Source organism: Zosterops lateralis (assembly GCF_965231275.1).
Source record: "Zosterops lateralis genome assembly, chromosome: 12".
Taxonomy (NCBI): Eukaryota; Metazoa; Chordata; class Aves; order Passeriformes; family Zosteropidae; genus Zosterops; species Zosterops lateralis.
In genome coordinates this window covers 3,226,195-3,247,220 of record NC_139772.1, presented here as the reverse complement: position 1 = coordinate 3,247,220, position 21,026 = coordinate 3,226,195, and the positions used below count along the sequence as shown (strand labels likewise).

The 21,026-nt window shown below is 41.5% G+C and overlaps 1 protein-coding gene across 2 annotated transcripts; it reads right to left on the bottom strand.

Annotated features, from left to right (window-relative positions):
- Positions 1–1,851: 1,851 nt before the first annotated feature.
- On the bottom strand, positions 1,852–21,026 carry ZDHHC7 (zDHHC palmitoyltransferase 7). 2 transcript variants are annotated; one of them, XM_083870146.1, is made up of 8 exons: positions 20,998–21,026; positions 16,734–16,820; positions 14,155–14,483; positions 11,416–11,540; positions 6,841–6,937; positions 6,525–6,606; positions 5,251–5,381; positions 1,852–4,266 (listed from the first exon to the last, which is right to left on the bottom strand). In XM_083870146.1, the coding sequence occupies exons 3-8, from the start codon at positions 14,464–14,466 to the stop codon at positions 4,090–4,092; spliced, it is 924 nt and encodes a 307-aa protein (XP_083726272.1). In that variant the 5' UTR covers positions 14,467–14,483; positions 16,734–16,820; positions 20,998–21,026; the 3' UTR covers positions 1,852–4,089. The 2 variants fall into 2 exon arrangements, with proteins under 2 accessions (XP_083726272.1, XP_083726273.1); XM_083870147.1 differs by lacking the exon at positions 20,998–21,026 and having other exon boundaries at positions 16,734–16,837.

The window sequence follows — 21,026 nt, the reverse complement described above, 5'->3', positions numbered from 1 at the left end:
CACTGCAGAGGCATTCCTGCTGCATGACAGATGCAACTGTTCTGAGCCAGCATTGCTTCCAGTGCCTCCAGCAGCTCCATTCCATTCCTCTTCCAGACATTAAATGTACATTAATGCTCATTAATGGTAAGAAAATAAATCTATGGGGGAAATAAATTCCATATTCTCGTATTTCATCCGGACAGTTTGCCTCTTTTCTTGAATTCAAAACCAAGTTTCCAAGGTTCTCCACTGATCTCTCCAATACAGATACCTATTTTTCATTAAAAAGAATCACCTCTGGCTGCAAAGCCTGGCTTTCACTGGATACTGATGGAATTCACAAACTGAGGAGAAAATAAAGTTGTCCATGCAGCAGTGGAGATCAGACACAGCCCCCAGTGTTCAGCTGGTCCAGTGAAGGTTTGCAGCAGGAATAATTTACTGTATAAAGGCCCAAAACAGTTTGGCTGTGAATCTTTCTGGCTTCCCTCATCTCAAACCCCACTCTAAATTAAACCAATATTCTTATGCAGACACACCTTGGAGGTGTCTATTTTATTGGAATCATGATTTTGTTAACAAAAGAGGTTCAAAGCCATCATTTATTAATATTTTTCCCTTCTCAGGTGCCAGCTGCTTATCAGGATGGGGCACCTCAGGCAAGAAAACCTTAAATATTTCTGAGTTATTCCTTTCCTTGCCAATTCTAATATTTGGCATCTTTAACACCGAATCTGCCTCCAATATTAATTTTATGCTGCACTATAATATAAGGAGAAATTGTAGAAATATTCTGGAGGTGCAAAGTTTTGCTTCTGTTATTAAAAACCAGCCTGTGCTTGCTTTGATCCCTGCTGGATAATTTCCAGGGCTCTGGCTGGGGATGACAAGAGTGAAGTGCAGGACAGGAACAGATGTGCTACTGGAATACAGGCAGGAAAAAAATATTAAAATATATTCAGAACATTAAAAAAATGGCTAAGTGAAAGAAGCAGAATAAAAAATTAACAAGCTGGTCAATGAAGAAGCACCAACCACATTAAAATATGAATTAACCTGTAACCCTGTTCAAAATAAAAATATACAGAACTAATGCTGGTGCACTTAATTTTAGTGTCATTAACAGATTCCAAAATGATTTTACAGCCCAATTTCTGTATTTCAAAACCCCTTAAGCCACTTTCTTTCTCCCACAGCATTGGACCTGCAGCCAACAGAGAGGAGAGGAACAAATGTAGAAATTTAACATTTCTGCACAGGACAGACATAAAAAAATCCATAAATGAATTCTTGCGAAGTCTAAGACTTCAGAAAGGATTCCTGGAACAATACTGCTAGAAATTAAACAAGAAAATAAAAAGGAGATAAATTGGCAGGCTCCATCTGCAGGGACGTCTGTTCCCTTTGGAGAATAAACAAACTCTTCCCTAAAATACACACAAACACAGCCCAGCCTGGCTGCTGTGGCACACAAACACAATCAAATCATTAACCTGCTCCAAAATACCAGCAGCATCGGCAAAAAGTCTGTGCTCATGGATTTGGAGCTCTTTTCTCCATAGAAACATCAGAGCAGAGTGTGATATAGATCCAGAAAATATCTCAGAGTGTTTTTTAGAATTATTGCAAAAGGGAAATGAACAGCTTTGAGTCTTTCTGTCATTTCCTGCCATTTGTTCCTCCTCCCCCTTGTTTGGGTGGACACTCCCAACCTGCTGCTCTCCAGGCTCACAACTGTCTTTGCTCCTGAAGCTGCAGAAACAGGAAAAATCCAACATTTGCACAGAAAAACTGGAGATTCAAACGTGCATTTATCCTAAATTCCTTGGAAGTGCAAATGCTGGAATGCTGAGGTAAGTTTTCAGATTGGAAGTGTTTTCCCACTCACCTCAGACAAACAGGGTGGGAACAAGATGAGCTTTAAGGTCCTTTCCCATGTAAATCATTCCATGGTTCTACAATAAAATAGGAAACTACACCAGAGGATGAAGGGAATTCCCAAGAAGGGCTAAAGGAGTGTAGCTTAAAATTATTAATAAGCAGAGGAGCTTTGGAGGAGTATCACCTGTTAACTAATATAAATACAAATTAATTACAAACCAAAGGATTCAAGATTACTTCCCTGAAGCTGCTTTGATCTAAATATATGTGAAAAAAAAAAAAAACCCTGACATGTAGAGAAGTTAATCAACTAAGACTTCAATTCATTAGTTTATTCTTTTTTACATAAAAAAAAAAAGAAAAATTACAACGTAAGGATTTGAAAAGCCAAGTAAACCGGATTCCACACGCACACATTTGCCAAGTCACAGGGTTCAACCACCTGGAGTGATATTTTCTGATTTTCCCATTGAACAATATACACAGTAAGAGCCTCAGGACAAAGCCAGACACTTTCTCTTCCAATCTTTAAGGTGTGCAACTGAATCTGCACAGAATTCTGTGGAACTTCCAGCTTCCCCCTCAGTTTTGCTCATTGGACTGCAATTCCAGCAGATTTCCACCTAGGAAGTCTCCAGCATTCCACACCACCACCTTCTCTCCCCCCAAGCAAAGTGAAAATATCCCAAAGTATTGCACAGTTTTGTTCACAGGGCCACAGACAAGAAATGGATCCCTCAGTGCCTTCAGCCAGCCCGTGGAACAGAAACTGATGGAGCTGGGATCAGGATGCCACGAAGAGATGGAGAAAGCAGGGCACTGAGAAAAGAAACAGCTCCTGAAGGGCACAGAGGCTGGAAATGCAGAGTTCTGGAGCTGCTTGAGGTGGGACAGGTCACCAGTGCCACTGGCTGAGCAAAAGCAAAAACAGGACAATTTTAAGGCAAGTCCCAAAAACAGGGAGCTATTTACTTTCTAGGCACGGTTTCAAGCTATGCATCAAGGCTCCTGCTTTATCCTTTATATGGTCAGTAATTTATAGGTTAACAATAATACGAAAAAAAAATAGCCTAAATGTAATTTTTCAAGAATCAACTTTTAGCTGGATTTTTATTACTTGCAGCTTGTGTTTCATTACTTGCAGATTTATGAACATTTTTTTTAGCACTAACTGTTGTTTGTCAGGCCCACATAAAGCAGTTCTAGACCTATATTGCTCTCATTTCTTCAAAGTAGTTTTGGTTGGAAATGGTTAAATTCAAAATAACTCCTCCTGTTGCAGATGTTTCTACATTTAAGATGTGCTGCACTCGAGAAAGGAGGGAAGTTGCCTCTTTCTCTGCTGTCTTTGCTGAAGGGATCATTAACAGCTTTTCCTCTGTGAAAAGTCTGTACAGTAAAAAAGGGGCAGAACAAGACCCTACAAGGACAAAGTGTTTGCAGTGAATTCCCCCCAGTTTGTCACCTCACACAGCAGGACACTGCTCCCTCTTATCCATACTTGAGTTCCTGTGCATGAAGAGCTGGAAATGCACCTCCCAGGGTAGGATTTGGCCCCCAGCCAGGCTACAAGTGAGAATTTAGCCTTTCCCTAAAAGCCAGATGGGATGGACACAGCCAAACACAGGCCAGGCTTTAGGGAAGATGCTGGGCAGGGTGTGACAGGGCCTGCACAAAGCAATGTGTGGGACACAGAGGGACAGCTCTGCTGATCAGGACAAGCTGAAAGAGAAAGGAGAACTGAATAAATCACAATTCCCTGAAATCTGGACTGAGAAGGCTGAGTCTCACTGGAGATCAACTTCCACCAGAATGCTCCTCCTAACGACTGACAACTGCATCCAAGGACGTGGATTCCTTATAAAAACACACAGGTTAATTCCCCAGACCTTTATCAAATAAAAAGGATTTAACAAAAAAAAAAAAAAAAAAAAAAAAAAGGGGAAGTAATCTCAGAAAATAAATTACAGTAGCATGACAACATTTGGCTTCTTTAGTGTGACCACGTGCTTTTCCTCTGGTATCCTGCTGTGAAGATCGTGGCAGATCCAGTTCCTGTCTCAGAAATTAATGAGATGTCTGTGACAATAAACGTAGAAAACTCTGCTTGCTACAAGCAAATGTCTGACATCAGTTTCACCTGGTCACAGATTATATGTAGACAGCCTTCTCTGGCCCCAAAATAAATACTATATAGGATTCTTGCAAGTCCCAGCATATTTAGACTCAGACAGAAAACTCAGGTCCTCCTTTCTTTCCTCGCAGCAGGAGTCGCCTGATCCGAAATCCAGCGAAAGGGTTGATCCACAGGAGGGAGGGCTGGCCCCCAAAAACAGATTTCATCCCTTCCCAGCGGAGCCTGCGCTCCCACGTTGGCTTTTCACTCTTCAGTCTTTCAATCTCCTGGAAATAAACACAGGCAGGGATGCACTGCTGAGTCCAAGGTTTAGTTTGATCTAATGGTGGCTATAAAAACCACGTTTGCAGCTTTTTTTATTGTGTTGTTGCTCAGCTGATTAAGTTTCTTGCTGTTATTTACTATTAAGGAAGAAGTTAGAAAGTGTTTTAGCCCTGTGGATACAGGGCAGAAGATTTAAAACATTAAATATGTACAAGAAGGTTGATCTACCCTCTATCTCTTTCCCCCTCAAGCTAAAAGACAAAATTCCCAGCAAAGCTGATGGATCCACGTGCAGTATCCTCCATGACAAGCTGTTTACTCAGTTAATGAAAGCAGACAGCAAGGCTCCTGCTGCACAATTACTGGAGGCAGGATTACTCTCCCAAATGCATTATTTTGATGGTCATTTTTTTGTGCTTCCCACTAATGAAGGCTCAATATTTACCAGTTGTTTTGCACTTACTCCTCGGTACTGAAATACACTTTTAAACATGAGAAAATATTGAACAGTCACAGGATTCAATTTCCCAGGCAATTATTCCCTCAAGATGTGACACTGCAGATTTAGGAACAAGGGAGCCAATGGCCCAAACTCTGTTTTATCCTCTGATAAAACGTATCAAAGTGAGGTGAGAGTGATTTTCAGTATAAATCTGAAAAAAGTAGATATTTCTCATGGCACCCAGCAGGAATTTGTGCCAGCTCAGAAGGGAAAGTCAAACCTCAAGTCAGAAGTTTTGCATTCTTTGTCATTTAAAACCAAATTGCAAAATGTCAGAAAAGCAAACAGTGCAAGAGCTTCTGTTAGAAAGAAACCCCCAGTAAACCATTCCAATCTTCCCAACTGTCAAATATAAAAATGATGAACTACTGAAGTTTTGCAGCTTTCTCCAAAATAAGAGCCTCTCCTTGTGCAAATAAAACCACATCTAATCACATCTTCCCAGAATAAATTTTACAGAACACAAAGAAGTCGAGGTTTTTACCGTTTCATCATTGCATATTGAGTGGATTTGGGTGCCAAACATGACTGCAGTGAAAGTGAGAAACAGAAAACCCTCAAGGCACAAGAAGATCATCAGGATCACAGTTACAGGTGGGGAGAAGTCACTGCACTCTGTGAAAATGAGATATGTGGTTACCAAAAAAAAAACCCAACAGCAAATTGCAGAGCATGTCCTACATGTCTGGCACTTGAAACATTTCACATTTAAAACAAACTCATTTGCAGTAGCTTTATTTGCTGATCAAGAAAATGAAGGATTTTATGGAATAACACTTCTGCCTTCCTATAAAGCACATGGTAACTATTTCTGCAATCCTGCCTCGGGATTTCAGGGCCATCAAATAAATGTTTGCACATGAGGTGAGTGAAAAACTCAGAACTGCACATGAGAGAGCAGCTTGGAGCTTCCTGCATGGCAGGAGCTGTAAAAATCATCCTCACTGTCAGCCCTGACTCGCTAATACAGATGTTCCACTTGGCTGTGATTGCTTTATTACTCTTTTTTTTTTTTTTTCTTTTTTTAATTCTCCACACAAAGTAATCATGTTCTGCCTCACATCTCTGCAGAGCCTCTGATCACTTGATTAACTCAATTATATTTAAACAGGGACAGTGTACAGGAGGGTGGAAAGTTTCAAGTAAAAAAAAATGTAGTTCTCAGGTTCCATCCACTTAATGAAATATTCAGAAAAAAAATCAAGATTCACATGGACTTCCCTGCTGCTTCATATACCATGTATCAGAAATCTGCCAAAAGCACAAGACCAAAATGAGCTCTGGCATTAAGATATACAAGCCAGAAGCCTAAAAAAAAACCCAAAAAACTGGGATAAGTTTAAGGAATTTCTTTTCTGAAGGAGTCCCACAGCTGACTCCAGTAATGGAATGAGGGAGAAATATGTTTAAATTTCAGGTGTCATTGCCAGAACTGAGGTTGGGCACACAAAGCCCAAATTTAGGTGATGTAGAACTGAGGTGGTTGAGGAGCAGCACAGTTTCCTTCCTACTACACAGGTAGTAAATTACTACTGTGTGTAAAGGGAGAGAGAATGCCCCTGACTGCCACAGCTCTTACAGAGAATGACTGAAGGAAAGGGGGCAAAAAACCCAGAAAGAAAAAGGAGAGTGATGGACAAACAGATCTGAAATGTTTTAAGGATATCACTCAAAGATGGGACTAAAATAGGAATGCTATGACTTTTCCCTAATATCTGCTAGATTGTGATAATGAAAATGAAGTATTTCTTTGCTCACCAGTCCACTGCCCTCGGACACAGGAGAAGAACTGAAATCCACAGAGTACAAGAGCATGAGCTGAAATTAGGGCTATGTACATCTGCAAACGAGAGACAGCATCACTTCACTCACTGTCACCACATCAAACACAGCAAAACCAAGAAACTTTGAAACAGCACGAAATAAAAATTAATAAAAATGAATATAGAAGGAAAAAACCCACCCAACCAAACAACACAATCATGTCCTAAAGCCATTACTCACCAAGCACAACATAAATTGTTATAATCAAGGTATTCAGATGAAAATCAAGCTGCTGTTGCTGCTCACTTACCGTAAACAGAACAAAAAATCTCTGATTTTTCTCCCCCACACAATTATTCACCCACGGGCAGTGGTGATCCATCTTTCGGATGCATCGCTTGCAAATGCTGCAAGAAAGGACAAGAGGCTTCTGGTGAGAAATTGAAATGGAGAAACAAGGGCAGGCAGTGGTCACAGGATGATGTGCTGAAATATTTCATGGCAAACTGCAGACAGGGATTTTATCTGCATTTCTTTAAAGAAACTCTTTGTTCTCTTTCAACTCAGCTTTTGGTTGCTCCAAAACTGATTTTGTACATAAAATACTCCTCACAATAAACCACAATCACTGCAGAGCCAAACACACAATCAAGCAAATCCAGAACTTCAGAACAGGCAAAGCTTCAGCTCTGTCTATATTCAGTATTAATAAAACCCTTTCCCTTCTGGAGAAGGTTTTTAGATAAAGTAAATATTTTACAGGCTTTCAAGTTGTAAATTTCGCTTGTGGATAAGAAGAAACCCAAGAAATTCACATCTTCAAGAGAGAAACTGTCACTCTTGAGGTGTCAAATGGCCATAAAATTCTAAACTTATGCAATCAAAATCTCAACTAAAGCACAGCTTACACCATCAAACCTCACTTCCTCAACAGAAACCACAAATATTGAAACTATAACCAGCACTTATCGAGTGGCTACTTGTTCCTGACTTCTTGAACACTCCTGCTCTTTGCTGGTTCACTTGGTTCCTGCCCAGTTTGGAGTCAAGGCTATGCCCACAGAAGTCAAATACTGCAATAACTCCATTTTACATCTGCCACAGAGCAGCAGAGGGCTCAGTTCTGCAGCCAAATATGAACAATTACACACCAAAACTAAAACAGTTGCAACATCTGTTGTAGTTCTTCAGAAATCAATAGCTTAAGCAATGCTGATATTCCACTTTCCCAGCTTTGTACTGAAGACAGCCACACACTCAGTGCTCCAGATTTTCCCTCAGAATAGCCAGAATATTAAACATTTTCACTTCAGCAGTCACCAAACCAAATAAGCCTAAAAAATGCAGGAACTCTTATTCAAACCCCTTTGTTTTTAGCACAGGCTGATTTAGGTGTGGTGTCTGCGAGTGCTGTGGTGACAAACCACACAGCAAAGTTGGGTGACTGTCACTGGAGAGACAAAAGAGGGAGGTGTAGGGGGAAATCAATGCTCTGAGGCAGAAAATAACTTTTAACTCATCACATTTGTATGATTCTGAGGTAATTCAGCACGAGGCAGAATACACCCATTGTGCAGGTTATGGGGAAGAATACCAAGTGAGGCTGCCTTTGCTCTGAGCTATCAAAATCCAGCCCCTACATTCTCCCTGCCTCCTGTTTCATGGACAATAAAGAGAATTCAACCTCTGCCACAAATGACTTTTTAAATACAAGTGAAAATCCCAGCACCAGATAAACACCACAACCACTCAGTGGTGCAGGAAAAGTGGGTATCACCCCAGAGGAGACATTCATGAGGCTCCTCAGAAGATTTTCCTTGCTGCCTGCAAGTTCAGCCTCTCATTTCCCTGAGCATCACAACCAGACAAAGCTCCTGATGTGCCACAGAACCCACGCCAGCACTCTAAAAACAATATTAATGTGAAGTGCTGAGTAAAATCCTACCCAGGCTCAACTGAGCTGAATGCTGGAGGATGTGAGGTGGGCAGGACTCGCTTCTACTCATTCAGAATTTCTCACAAGCCCACACAGAGCTCCCACAAGAGCTCAGATATCTGGAACTCTGCCTTCATTCCTGATCTCACACCAACAATCTCACAGCACTGCTTCAAGCAGTGGTTCTGCCTTCTTCCTACCCCATCCCTTGTATTTTATTCCTTTTTGTGCAGCAGGAGTTTGGGGGAATCCCTCTCTCAGCTGCACCCTGGGGTGTTCACAGGAGAGAAGCAAACAGAACAAGCACCTGTGGATGGAGAAAAGTCTCTCCTCCGTGAACTCAGGCAGGTGCAATTACAGCTCTGAATGCCAAAAATAACATTCAGAAAAACTCCAGAGAAATGGGTGTGGGTAACAGATATTCCCTGGGAGCCTGGTGGAAACATCTCAGCGACTTAATTCAGAGTAACAGTTCCTCACACACAAACACAGGCACTCAGAACAGGCAGAAATGATGACAGCTGTGCTCCTTCGGTGAAAATGAAACCCCATTCACTCAGGATAGGGCTCTTCCCTGTGCTGAAAATGTTAACTGCTCACTAAAACATCATTTTAATGTATTTCAGAGATGCTTAGCTGTAAATAAAAGGTTCCTGCTCTTTCCCTCTTTACTAAAGTGTGTTATGAAATTATTTTTCTTCCTTTAAAGAACTTCTGTTGCAGTGTTGCACAACAGTTTTTGTAACTACATCCTAAGAGTCTCTTCTGTTAATAATTTACTACTCAAAACATGCACTGTGGCTCTCAGTGTAAGTATTTCCCAACTTCAATTTCCATTTTCAAGTCTCTTCTATCAGCAAATTGCCACTTTGAATACTTGGGACTAGACCATCCTTTTAAAGTCCTTGGAATGGGTTTGCAAACCAATAAAAAAAATTGGCAGCATAATCAAACAAACCCTTTTTCTACAGAGTAAACTCCTGCAGGGATAAATCGAAGGCAAAGAATCAGATTAACAGAAACAAAGACAATTAAACCAGAAATCCAACTGCTGTGAAAAACATGACAGCAGCCTCACACTTTCAGGCTTTGGCTTTCTCTTCCAGAGGTTCTGTGGAGCCAGGGATGCACAAAGAAAGCCCCAAAAAGCCTCCTTTACCCTTCAGCAAAACATGACAGAATATTTGACCAATTTAAAACAATTCCTGAGACACACAAAGCCAGATCCCTAAACAGGTGCTTGGGGAAAACAAACCCTTTAGAAAATATCAGCTATTTCCTTTTCCACACACATTATCCATTCTTGCCCTGCTTTAACAATAAATACTGCTCAAATTCTTGCTATGAAGAAGGTATTTGAGCTTCAGGATCTCTGATACTCCAGCTCTTTTCCTGTCATATGGACAAGACCAAGTCACCTGGAACCTTTGATTTAACCAGGGTCTCCAGAGGTGTGTACAACACTCCTAATTTGTCAGCCAAGCTGTCAATCCATGCTATAACTTCCTTAGGGAAAAAAAAAACCTTCCCATTCATGCTAAACCACCACATGCCTTCATTTAGGGCTCCTTCCAAACTAGCAAATCCTACCAGGACCAAAGATGGAATAAATGCTTTCTGTGGCTACCTGCGAGGTCTCTGCAGGAATCAACCTGAAGATGGGATGAGAAAATGAGTGGGGCTCCCTCAGTGCAGCCCACAGACACAGAGCCAGGCCTGTGAACACTGCACAGCTCTCCTGGATCCCCAGGGATCTCCTCCTCCCCTCCTGCCCCAGGAGCAGCTGTGCTGATCCTCCCCCAGCCACCCTGCAGTGAACACTCCTGAGCTGATGAAGCAGCAGCAGCATCCCGAAGGACCAAGGCAGCCCTGGGACCTGCCCCTGAGCAAAGCCAGCCTGAACCACACACAAACACACTGCAGATAATCCCATACTCGCCTGTTTATCCGTGGAACTTCTCCCTTCACACTCCAGACACAAAACCCACTCAGAGCTGAGGGAAGAACAGGAGCCCCGTGCCAAGGCTGAGTGTTTATAACGGGAGCAGCTCCTCAGCCAGAGCGTTTCACTGAGCACTGACACACACCAGGCTTTTCATTTGGAGCCCACAAAGCTCCAGAAGCAGCTCAGAGTCCTGACAAGACTCTGCTCTGTTCCTTTGACAGGCAGCAACTCAGAGACTTCAATTTAATACTTCTCACAATTCAAGACACATCACTCCCCACACCTAGAGAGCCACCAGAAGCATTTGCATCTTTATGTAAGCCCTGATTATGCAGGCACAGCTATTTTCAACTGGCACACAATAAACACTACAAAAAGCATCTCCACAGTGCCTGAAAACTCCAAAGACTGAGAATTAAAAATATACATTCACTATCTCTTCCACAGCGTGTTTAGCTCAAATGATCATCACTTCTGTCCTTATTCAAATGGATTTTCAATAAGTACAAGTGCATTTAACCAATTATTCATGCAACTTTGGGAAAATAACCTGCCAATTCACATGTAACTTCAAATGCACTGCAAAGAGGAGATGACACAAAGTAATCATTTAAAACTACTCTAAATTTTGTTAATTTAAGACTGCAGGATTCATTTCTTAAATCAGCTCCTCTCAGAAATTTGAGATTCTTTTCTTTGCCCTGCGTTACAACACAGCACAATAAACTGGAATTATGTACAGGAAAAGATATTCACAGATCAAATTTAAGATACCAGAGCACAGTTATTTTTATCAAATCTTTGAGTCTCTTACTTCTCTCCCCTCATCCACAGCCATTTTTGGCCATAGCACATTACACTTATAAAATACTCTGCAAGTAGGAATTTGAAAGTTCAGTGATACCCAAAGAAATTTGTAGGGGGAAAAAAATAAAAAGGAACAAATATCAGGAATGTCATTCCATGCCTCCAAATGCAGAAGTCTTTAAGGAACTCTGGCATACCTGCAGTGGTGTGCACGCTCAGGTTTGATACTACAGCACTTGGGACATTTGTAGATCACTTCTCCTGGTTTCAGTTGCAAATTATCCATGTATTCTTTAGTGGCATTTCCTTTGGGCACAGCCCCCTGAAATCGTTTCAATTAGAGGAGAGAAAGCTTCTTAAATGGCATGAGAGCATTTAAAAATACATTTCATAGACTTCATATCAGTAACCTCAGGATAATCGCTGAAATAAGTTCATTTATCCAAAGCCAGTCTCCTATAAGCCAGAATCAATTCCGAATGAATAAATTACCTCTGCCTGACCTCAAATTCAGCTTTATTTCAGCAAGACTCATCTCTGGCCAAGTATTAGCTTAATTCTCATAGAATATCCTGCCACCAGCCCAGAGAAATGAGGGAGACACATCTTACCCTGCAGACACAAGTACTGCTCATCGTTTGCTGAGGAGTTACCCTGAGCATTTGGTGTGGCATTTGATTAATGGGCCAAGCCATCACAGAAGTTAAATCAGCAATTTGAAAAATGTTTTTTCAACTCTCTGAAGCCAAGGTTTAACCACCTGCCCCAAGTTTTTGAGAACTGTCCTTCTTTTTTCCTAAAATCTTTAGATCGGAGACTGTTGGCAGGACCAGCACTGGCTTCTTTACTCTTCTTTATTGTGCAGCTTGGTGGTAAAGAGTTGAAGGAACTGATTCAAAAGAGAAATAATTGATTGGGAAAAGAAATTAACATTCAGTGATTAGTTCTCTGATCTGATTATCACAGAGCTGCCTCAGCCTCCTGAGTTCAGGATCTACATTTGGATTAGTGAGGAGAAAATAATGGACAGCACCACTGTCACCCTGCTCATTTATGGAGGTAAAGCCTTATCTGTGAGGGGAAGTGATTGTGAAATAAACTGCGATGTGACAGCCAAGTGCAGTGGCCTTTCTGTACCAACTGCTCCAGGTCAGCACCTCCTTCACACAGGGAGAGCCTTCTCCAGGTCAGCATAAGCCAACTGCAACATTCTACAATTAATTCTCATTCCAAAAATCCCCCTTGGCAACATCAGGCACCTTAAGAAGTTCTGGGACAGAATTAAGAAGGCAGCAGGAATTCACATTCCACTGCCAAAAACACCCCTCTGCTTAGGCAGGGAGGTTTTGTTGCCCATGACCTGGAATAATGAATTTGTGTTTGTGTTGCCAAGACACAGCCCAGGTTCTGTCCCAGGTGAGCTCTTTAGCTGAGAGCTGCTTCACACCTGAACTGGTGCTCACAGGGGTACAGAGAGACTTCCTCAAACACTCATCTGGTACTCCTGAGGTGGATTTTGCAATCTGAATGCTGTTGCTCAAGTTAATATTTGGTGTAAACATCTCACATTCACCTGCCACAAGGATGAGAACCTCAGACTATGCTTTCAAGCATTCTGCTGACAAAAACATGCTCTATTTCAAGAACATCTTTCACAGTCACAGCCAGCCACCTAAAATCTATTTTTATAGTTACAAGAATAAATTTAATTCACGTAAGTTTTTGAGGCAGTTCATTCCTTTCTTCCTTTCATCTTAAGTTTCTATCACACAGTTGTGTCTTCCATTCTGGGAGTCAGCAGGAAAGGAATAGAGGGAAAAAGCAGTGACTCATCTCAGTTTGCATCATGTTTTACCCATAAAAAATACAACACAGGTCTAGAGAGACACCCAGTTTTACCAGCTCATATTTTAAGCAATAAATCCTTAAACCATTAACTCTCTTAGCTGTCACAGTTTGTAGAAGTTGTGATATTTCATCACTGGGTGTGGGCAGAAGTAAATCAAAGATCTAGAAAATCATTAACTACAACACTCTGCTGGGTTTGTGAACACTCCCATAACTCCTCTATACACTGGTACTGGAGAAAAAATGGAGATTTTTCTCCAAAAATCTGGCAAAAATAGATGTTTTTCCCTTCACTCCACTTTTCCCAGATTTATTCCCTAAAATAGTAATAGCCTTTAGTACAAAATCAACTATTTCATCTCTGGAAATCTTGAAGAGTAAAAGTTCTAAGAAATGAGCACTTTCAAGACCTCTTACACCTACACTGCTTTAATGTGTGCTCAGCTTAAATCTCCCTTCCTTCTGACTCCAAATATTTAAAGACAAAACTGCAGGAATCACATGGAACAGTGGTTTTCCATTATGCCAAATCTGCCAGAGGTTTTGCAGCACATCCACCCCTAAAAGTTCTTCCACGTGCCACAAATGGAAGAAGCATTTTAAGACAAGCAAGAGGACAAAGGTACAAATTTTGAAATGAAATCTAATGAAAAAAAAGTAAGAAAAATGAGGACAGAGAAGACTGAACTTCATCAGCTTCTTCAGGACCTGGAGTAACAATTTACTGGTTTTTCCTTGAGTCTAACACTTTAATAAATTTTATATTGATTGTTCCTTTATGGTTTAATTGATGGAGTAACAGAAGTACAGGTACCATTCCTGATGATAAATACAGGTGTCATTAAAACCTTGAGGGTTTTGAATCTAACACAAGGGTTTTGACTATAACACGAGGATTATAACTCCAACCATCAGGGGTTTGACTATAACACGAGGGGTTTGACTACAACACGAGGGGGTTTGACCCTAACCATGAGGGGGTTTGACTCTCCTACTTTTCCCAGCAGGAGAAGACCTGGTATCACTCCTCCAAACCTCTGTGCAGATGGAAGGGACAATCCAAAGCCAAGGAACTCTTGGATACTTACTGGATCAGTCAGCATAGTCCTCAGGTGTGATGACAGAGCCAGCACCGCCAAGCAGTTAAAGAGGACCCCGTTGATCACAGAGTACCAAAAGTCTTTGGAAGGCAGCAACATGACAAAAGTCACTACGAAGTCTGCATAGACCACCAGCAGCCAGGTCATGATGGCACAGACCATGCCACAGCCATCCCTGATGAACCAGACCCTGTCAGCCATGTCGGCCTCTGAGGAGGAGGAGGAGGAGTCGTAGGTGTCATTGTCGGCCAGGAGCGGGTGGTGCTCGACATCGCGGAAACGGTGCCCTGATGACTGCATGGTTTGCTGGCCTCGCCCTGCAGGGACACACACACCACCACCAGCATTAATTATTAATGAGGAAACAGAGAACAGGTGGCTCTGGGTTTTTCTTTCTGGGAGATAAATGATGTTCAGGTTCAAAACAGAACTGGGATTCCTTTTGATCGACACCTGAGCGGTTCCGTGACTATGTCAAGATGAATATGAAATAAGGGGAGACACAATTAAGATTTTGTTTTTAGAAGGTTTTTTGGTTGGTTTTAAAGGCTTTTTTGTTTGGTTTTAGAGGGTTTTTTTGGTTGGTTCTTATTTTTTATTTCTTATTGTTTTACTCTAATGTCATTGGTAATAAATCAAGCTGAGGTCAAGCCCGTGAAGGTAATTGCTGAGTGATCTCTCCTGCTCTTATCTCAACCCACAAGCCTTTTTTTTATATTTTCTCTCCCCTCTCCAGCTGAGGGGAAACACAAACCAGCTTTGGTGGGTGTCCAGCCAGGGTTAACCCACCACAAACATGCAACTTCAACGCCTGACAAAGGGATTTTAGACTGCTTTCATTTCCATCCCGCTGTGCTCATAAACCACTCCTCCCCTTCTGTTAAAAACTCAACTCTCTTTTATCTCAAACTAAAATGGCAAAGTCTTCATTAAATTACAGCTCATGTCTCTCTGAAAGCAGCAAATTATGGCACCAGACTGTTGGGTTTTTATTCTGCTGCAGCCAGTGAGGGTAGAAAGGAAAACCAGGATGGAAATAAAGCTGTTCTAATACATTGCTCACAACAAACAACACAGCAAGTTAGAAAGCAGCTAAATTTGTTGACAAAAATGTTATTGTTTTGGAAAAACCACAAGCTTGCCACAAAGATATATTGGATAACTCATAAAATGGTCTCAGATCAGCCCAAACTTAAGGGAAACAAATGGTTTTGGTTAAATTAACATGGCAACAGATTACATGAATCAGATTTTCAAAGAACACATTAATTAATTTAATTTCATGAAAAAAATCTTTCAGGGCTTTGTTGTCCTTCCAACGTGGAGCAAAAGCCAGACTTGAAGCCTTAACAGCCCTCATGAAAACAGCATTATTTTCCAGACATCTCTCCCAAGGAAAGATATGGAAGGGCAGAGCTGAAGTGCTATCAACAAACAGGAGACAAAGCTTTAACATGAGCCCTCAAGAATATCCTGCTGCTTTAAAAGTATACTGTGTTCTAAAAATCATATTGATTCCTGCTCTTAAAGGCCATGCCTGAGAGAAACCTGAAAGCATTTTTATTGATTTATGACAGGCACACAGAGGTCTCTCTTCTTCCTCCTTACTAATGGCAGCCCATACAGACTGTAGGGATTATGGCACTGCAATTCCCATCCCAAAACCTTGAACATGGGATCACTTTGTCCCTCTAGAATGGTCCAAGTGACCATTACCAGGTGAAGACATTGGCACTGAGATGGTTTTTGATGAAGCTGTGTTTGTCTAAACCCTTTAAAAACTCTTTATCAGGAATGAGGATAACACGTTCTCACCCAGGAAATCCTTCTGATCCTTAAAGCTTTGATGTTAGGCAGGAGCAATCCAAGAAATGAAAATAAACACATGCAGATGCAGCAGAGAGAGATGTGAGAGCAACTGCAAAAATAGCTGGGAAGCTCCCTGGACACTGTGAGGTGTCTGAAGGACACATTCTCTGCTTGTGGAACAGAATAAACTGGAATTCAGCTCTGCCGCTTGCATCTATTACAATTTCTAGGAGTTAAACTGTAGTTTCTGTTCACACATTGGAGGTTTTTTGGACAAAATTCCTCTCTCTCACCAGAATGCAGCTGCTAAGCCAAGGATGAAGATGTCATATGCAAGAAAATTACCTTAGGAAAGAATGAATTTTATCTCCTTTAAAAGTAATTAAAGATTAACTTAACCTAAATAAGGCCCTCTTTTCACCCAGTTCAAATGATCTTGATCCTCCTAAATGTTCACAGTTAAAACTACAATCTGTGCCAATTAAGTCCAATAGCACTTTTGGGACATCACCACCTCTTGTGGTCAAGAAAATTTAAGTTTCATAAAAATACATAATTAGCAGCTGGAACATGAAGATCATGTAAACAACGATGCAAATCAGCCATTACTTAATCAAAAATGTGCTTCTAAAACTTTTAAGGAATGTTTTAAGTATGGAATGGCACAGAATTACTGCATTCATTTCGCTTAAATGCCTTAAAGACAAAACCGAAAAGATTTTAGCACAATTAAAGAAATCCAAAACAAAAAAAAATACCTCAAAAATGTTCTGTATGTTATTCTGACATCCTGTCCTGCCTTTGGGTTATCCCTGGTTATTCACATAGTCATGTCTGATGTAAATCTGAAAAGACATCACCAACAAACTTTGGTTAGCAAAGCTGCATCAGGAAAACACTGTTAAATACAAATGACACACATCAATAGTAGCACTCTGAAACGCCCTGCACGCAGCTACAATGAAAAAAATCCTGGTTTATTTAGAAGACCAGGTACTTGAAAGCTTGACATTTTTAGCTGTTAACTTTTGGAAATCACCACATGGCACTTGGAGCAGGATTGCAGCACAGAATCTTGCATTTCATTTCTATTTGGGGAAAAGAACAGAAGAGGTGTGGGCCTGAGTTGCTGTCTGATTAAAGCTGCCTAAAGAAGTACCTAGGGTTTTCTTCTTCATCAGTTTTAGTCTCTATTTATTTGAAGTAAATTCTGTGACCTGGAAATCACTCTTATTTCCAAGGTTAACTTAATATATTTTGAGAGTAACAAAGATTCTGATATTTAAGAGCTACAGCAAATACAAAGTCACTTTTTTTAAAAGCTTCTGAAAGCAGCTTGTTAGAAATAGATACTCCAAATACAATGTTACTGCTGGAGTTCTTCAGTGCCCATTCTCAAATTCTCCCAGTTCAAGGGGAATTGAAAAGGAGAAGTCTCTTATCTTATTTAAACAAACTCAAACATTCTACTGAGACTAAATGTTAATGCAAGTGTTTATTATGAATATATCAGAATTATTGAATAGATTGGGTTGAAAGGGACCTTTTAATGTCACTTAGTGCCACCCTCTGCCATGGGCAGGGACACCTCCCACTATCTCAGGTTGCTCCAAACCTCCATCCAACCTGAGCTTGGACATTTCTAGGGAAGAGGCTGTGCCAGAGCTTCACCACCCTCACTGTGAAAAACCTCTGATATCAAATCCCAACTGCCCTTCTTCTAGTTTAAAATCACCCTTCCTCTTATCTTCTATCACTGCAGGAAGCTGTGGTTGCTTTGTGGTTTGCTTTACAAATAAGATTTCAGACTCTTCTTAAACGTCACAATATTGTGAAACCCACAAGCCATCAAGCTGTCACTGACGTGGCATCTGGTGGCAGCTGAGCAGAGGCACAGGAGCAGCCAGGCTGGGTGTCTCACAGTGATGTGCAGTGTCACCCTCTGTTTGGAGCTGGGGATGATGACAGCTGAGGGAACACGACACACTCAGCCTCCACAGGTGAAATATTCAGCTCACACTCACCAGCTGCGATCGCTCACGGAGTTCACTGAGGAGACGGGGATGTGATTTGTTCAGTCAGCTCCTCATCCTGACTGCAGAGTCTGTGTTTATCACAGCCTGCTTTGTGTGCAAGTGTCCCCTCAGATCAGCTGTGCAGGAATAATGGATTTAGGCATTCCCATGGGATGTGCCCCATCCTTCTCCTCTCCAGCTGCCCACACCAGCGGCCCCACCTTGGTCCCTCCAAGGGAAGAGGATCAATGTTGGAAAGTTCTCCCTCTTTAGGAAGAGCTCAGCACCCCCACTGAGGTTCTCATAGTTCCCCTCTGCTCTTCATTTATTTGCTCCAATGCCTGTCCTAACCAAATTTACTCTTTGGTGCATACTTAAGAGTACAAAAGGTCAAAGCACTACACTTCAACCTCTAACACACCGAGCAGCAGTTTTTAATTTGACCTTTTACAAATCTTTATCTGGCACCAGAAGATAACAGCAAATTATCCAATGCTTCGTGCCCAATGTTACGTTTGCACACGTGGTTGGATTAAACCTGACCTAAACCAGTTCCACTCTTAGGGGTTATTTGAAATTCTCAGGTGGAGAATATCTCACCTCACCTGCACCTCACTGGTACTGAAACTCAGGCCGAAAATGCAGATACACTACTGGAATTTAAAAAAAAAAAAAAAAAAAAAAAAAAAAAAAAAAAAAAAAAATCAAATAACTTTTGAAGGAGTTACATTATAAATTCATGAGCACCAGAAAGATGACCTGGTAAAAGGACTGGTTTTAGTGGAAGAAGGTGATCACCTAATTACATATGCCTTTTTTCAAACTTAAAGAGAAGAAATTTAGTTTAGATGTACAGAATGAATAAATGAATTCCCCTCTGTGAAGGTGGTGAGGCCCTGGCAGAGGTTGCCCCATCCCTGGAATTGTTTAAGGCCAGGTTGGATGGAGCTCTGAGCAATCTCATCCCAAGGGGTGGAAACAAGATGACCTTTAAGGTCCCTTCCAACACAAACCACTTCTATGATTTATACCAATATCATCTTTATATCCTCAAAACATATATATATATATCTATACATATCTATATATATATATATACATATCTATATATATATATATTAACATCCTCAAAACCCAGAAATGAGAATTCAAGGTAAAAGAAATCATTAAAAACGCACGAAAACACTCCAATGTGCGTATTCAGAACACATATTTGTACAAAGTATTAAAAGCTTTGCTATCAGACATGGAATAGATTTGTGATACCAAATCACTCTTCCATAAGCACAAAACAACCCCAGAGATGTTCAATGGGATCTTTTCAATAACACATTGTTTACCCTGAGATGTGAAAGTCAAAGAAAATATATTCACACACGACTTTGGTGCCCAGCAAGGAACCAAACACACAACCTGATCCACCCAGAGTTCACTGAGGAACAGCAGCAAGGACAAAACACTCCTGGACTGAACAACCTTCACCTGGGAAGGACACAAACAGGATCTGAGGCCGGGCTTTGATTTCTGCCTCTTCTGGAACAGGGCCACAGGCTCAAACTCAGATTAGACTCCACAAGGCTCACACCAATATCAACATTGGCATGGGAAAGCTGGAGGTTTTACCTCTTTGCCAACAGCAATTGCATGAATCACATCCTACTTAAGAGAGTAAACTTTTTATTTCTAATTTTTGCCTTCATCAGTGCACACACACACAATATCCTCACACTCAGCTGAGGAGAGCTCAGGTGTCACACACAGTGATTGCTCTGTGATATCGACCTGGCAAGCACATTTTACTGTCAGCTATTATATCCATATCCATGTCATTCTTCCTCCCAGGCTCCAAAAAATAATGCTCTTGGTCAAACTATTCTCACTAGCAGCTTCCAATATTCATTAGAGGCACTCAAGCCTCAAAGGTTCCAGCCTTTGTTTCAATTGTTCCTCACACCAGACACATAAATCCTCATGTTTCCTCTACGTTCTTCATGTTCAGCCATTCAACCACTGCAAAATCCCATCGATTCACTTCCCTTAAGAGTTCTCCGTCCTCGTAAAAGACATAAAAAAGAAATCCTTCAGATCTCTATGATACAAAACACGCTATTGCCAAAGGAAAACCAAGAAGGCTTTGGAGAGATAAAAGTATCACCAATTTCTTTCAGCCGCAGAGAGATCTCAGCCATTTAACTCTAATCTCAAACCACTAAAATTTCACATCAGTTTCATCTCCTAATGAACCGCCACGGCTCCTTTTTATCTGTAAATTTTCAAAGTCGGAGAGCATTCACTTCAAAAAGAGCTAATTTAAGTCTGTTAATGTGAACAGTCACGGCGACTTCAACCTAATTATGTCTCCAGCAAAGCAAAAACAGTTACATCACTGTAATTCTGCATCCCGATACCATCACACGAGTGGATATTCAGCACAGAAAAAGTAGCCAGTGATTTCCCAATCCCTTTTATTTTTAATTTTATGGCACAGATCACACACACACACCGTGTGCTGCACGAACCCACCCTCTCATTTGAGAGATATTTGCATTCCCACTTCCTGCAAGAGACATTCTCCCCTCCTGGAAATGAGGAAGATTAAAAACCACATAAATCAAGTCAAACCCCCCAGAGAAAGCCTCAGGGCACGGCTGGAGAGGTGAGAATCAAACGGGGGCTGCTCGCTGCCCTTCCAGTTCCCCTCGGGCTCCACAACACCCGCGCTGGGGCTCGGGGGACACGTCCGGGCTTCTTTTCATACCTACTGATGGATAATTTTTAATTTTTTTTTTTTTTTTTTGGGGGGTGGTGTCAATAACGCGGAAAGCAACAGCACAGGCAGAAACACCCCACGAACTGCGGCCAGACAGCAGCTCAGCGCCCAACCCGGCCTGAGGGCAGCCCAGCCCGGCCTGAGGCGGCTCAGCCCCGCTTGTCCTTCCCGGGGCCACCGCGCTCCTCCTCACGGGGACCCGCCGGGGCTCGGGGGAGGGACCGCGAGGGGATTTACCTCAGCAGCAGCAGCAGGGCGGCAGAGGA

What these genes read in the sequence shown, in the direction of transcription:
- ZDHHC7 (XM_083870146.1), bottom strand. Translation starts at nt 14,466, where the DNA reads ATGCAGTCATCAGGGCACCGTTTCCGCGATGTCGAGCACCACCCGCTC. An exon ending in GGACTATGCTGACTGATCCA is followed by an intron (nt 11,541 to 14,154) that starts GTAAGTATCCAA and finishes AAACGATTTCAG; the next exon opens with GGGGCTGTGCCCAAAGGAAA. An exon ending in GAGCGTGCACACCACTGCAG is followed by an intron (nt 6,938 to 11,415) that starts GTATGCCAGAGT and finishes CCTTTCTTGCAG; the next exon opens with CATTTGCAAGCGATGCATCC.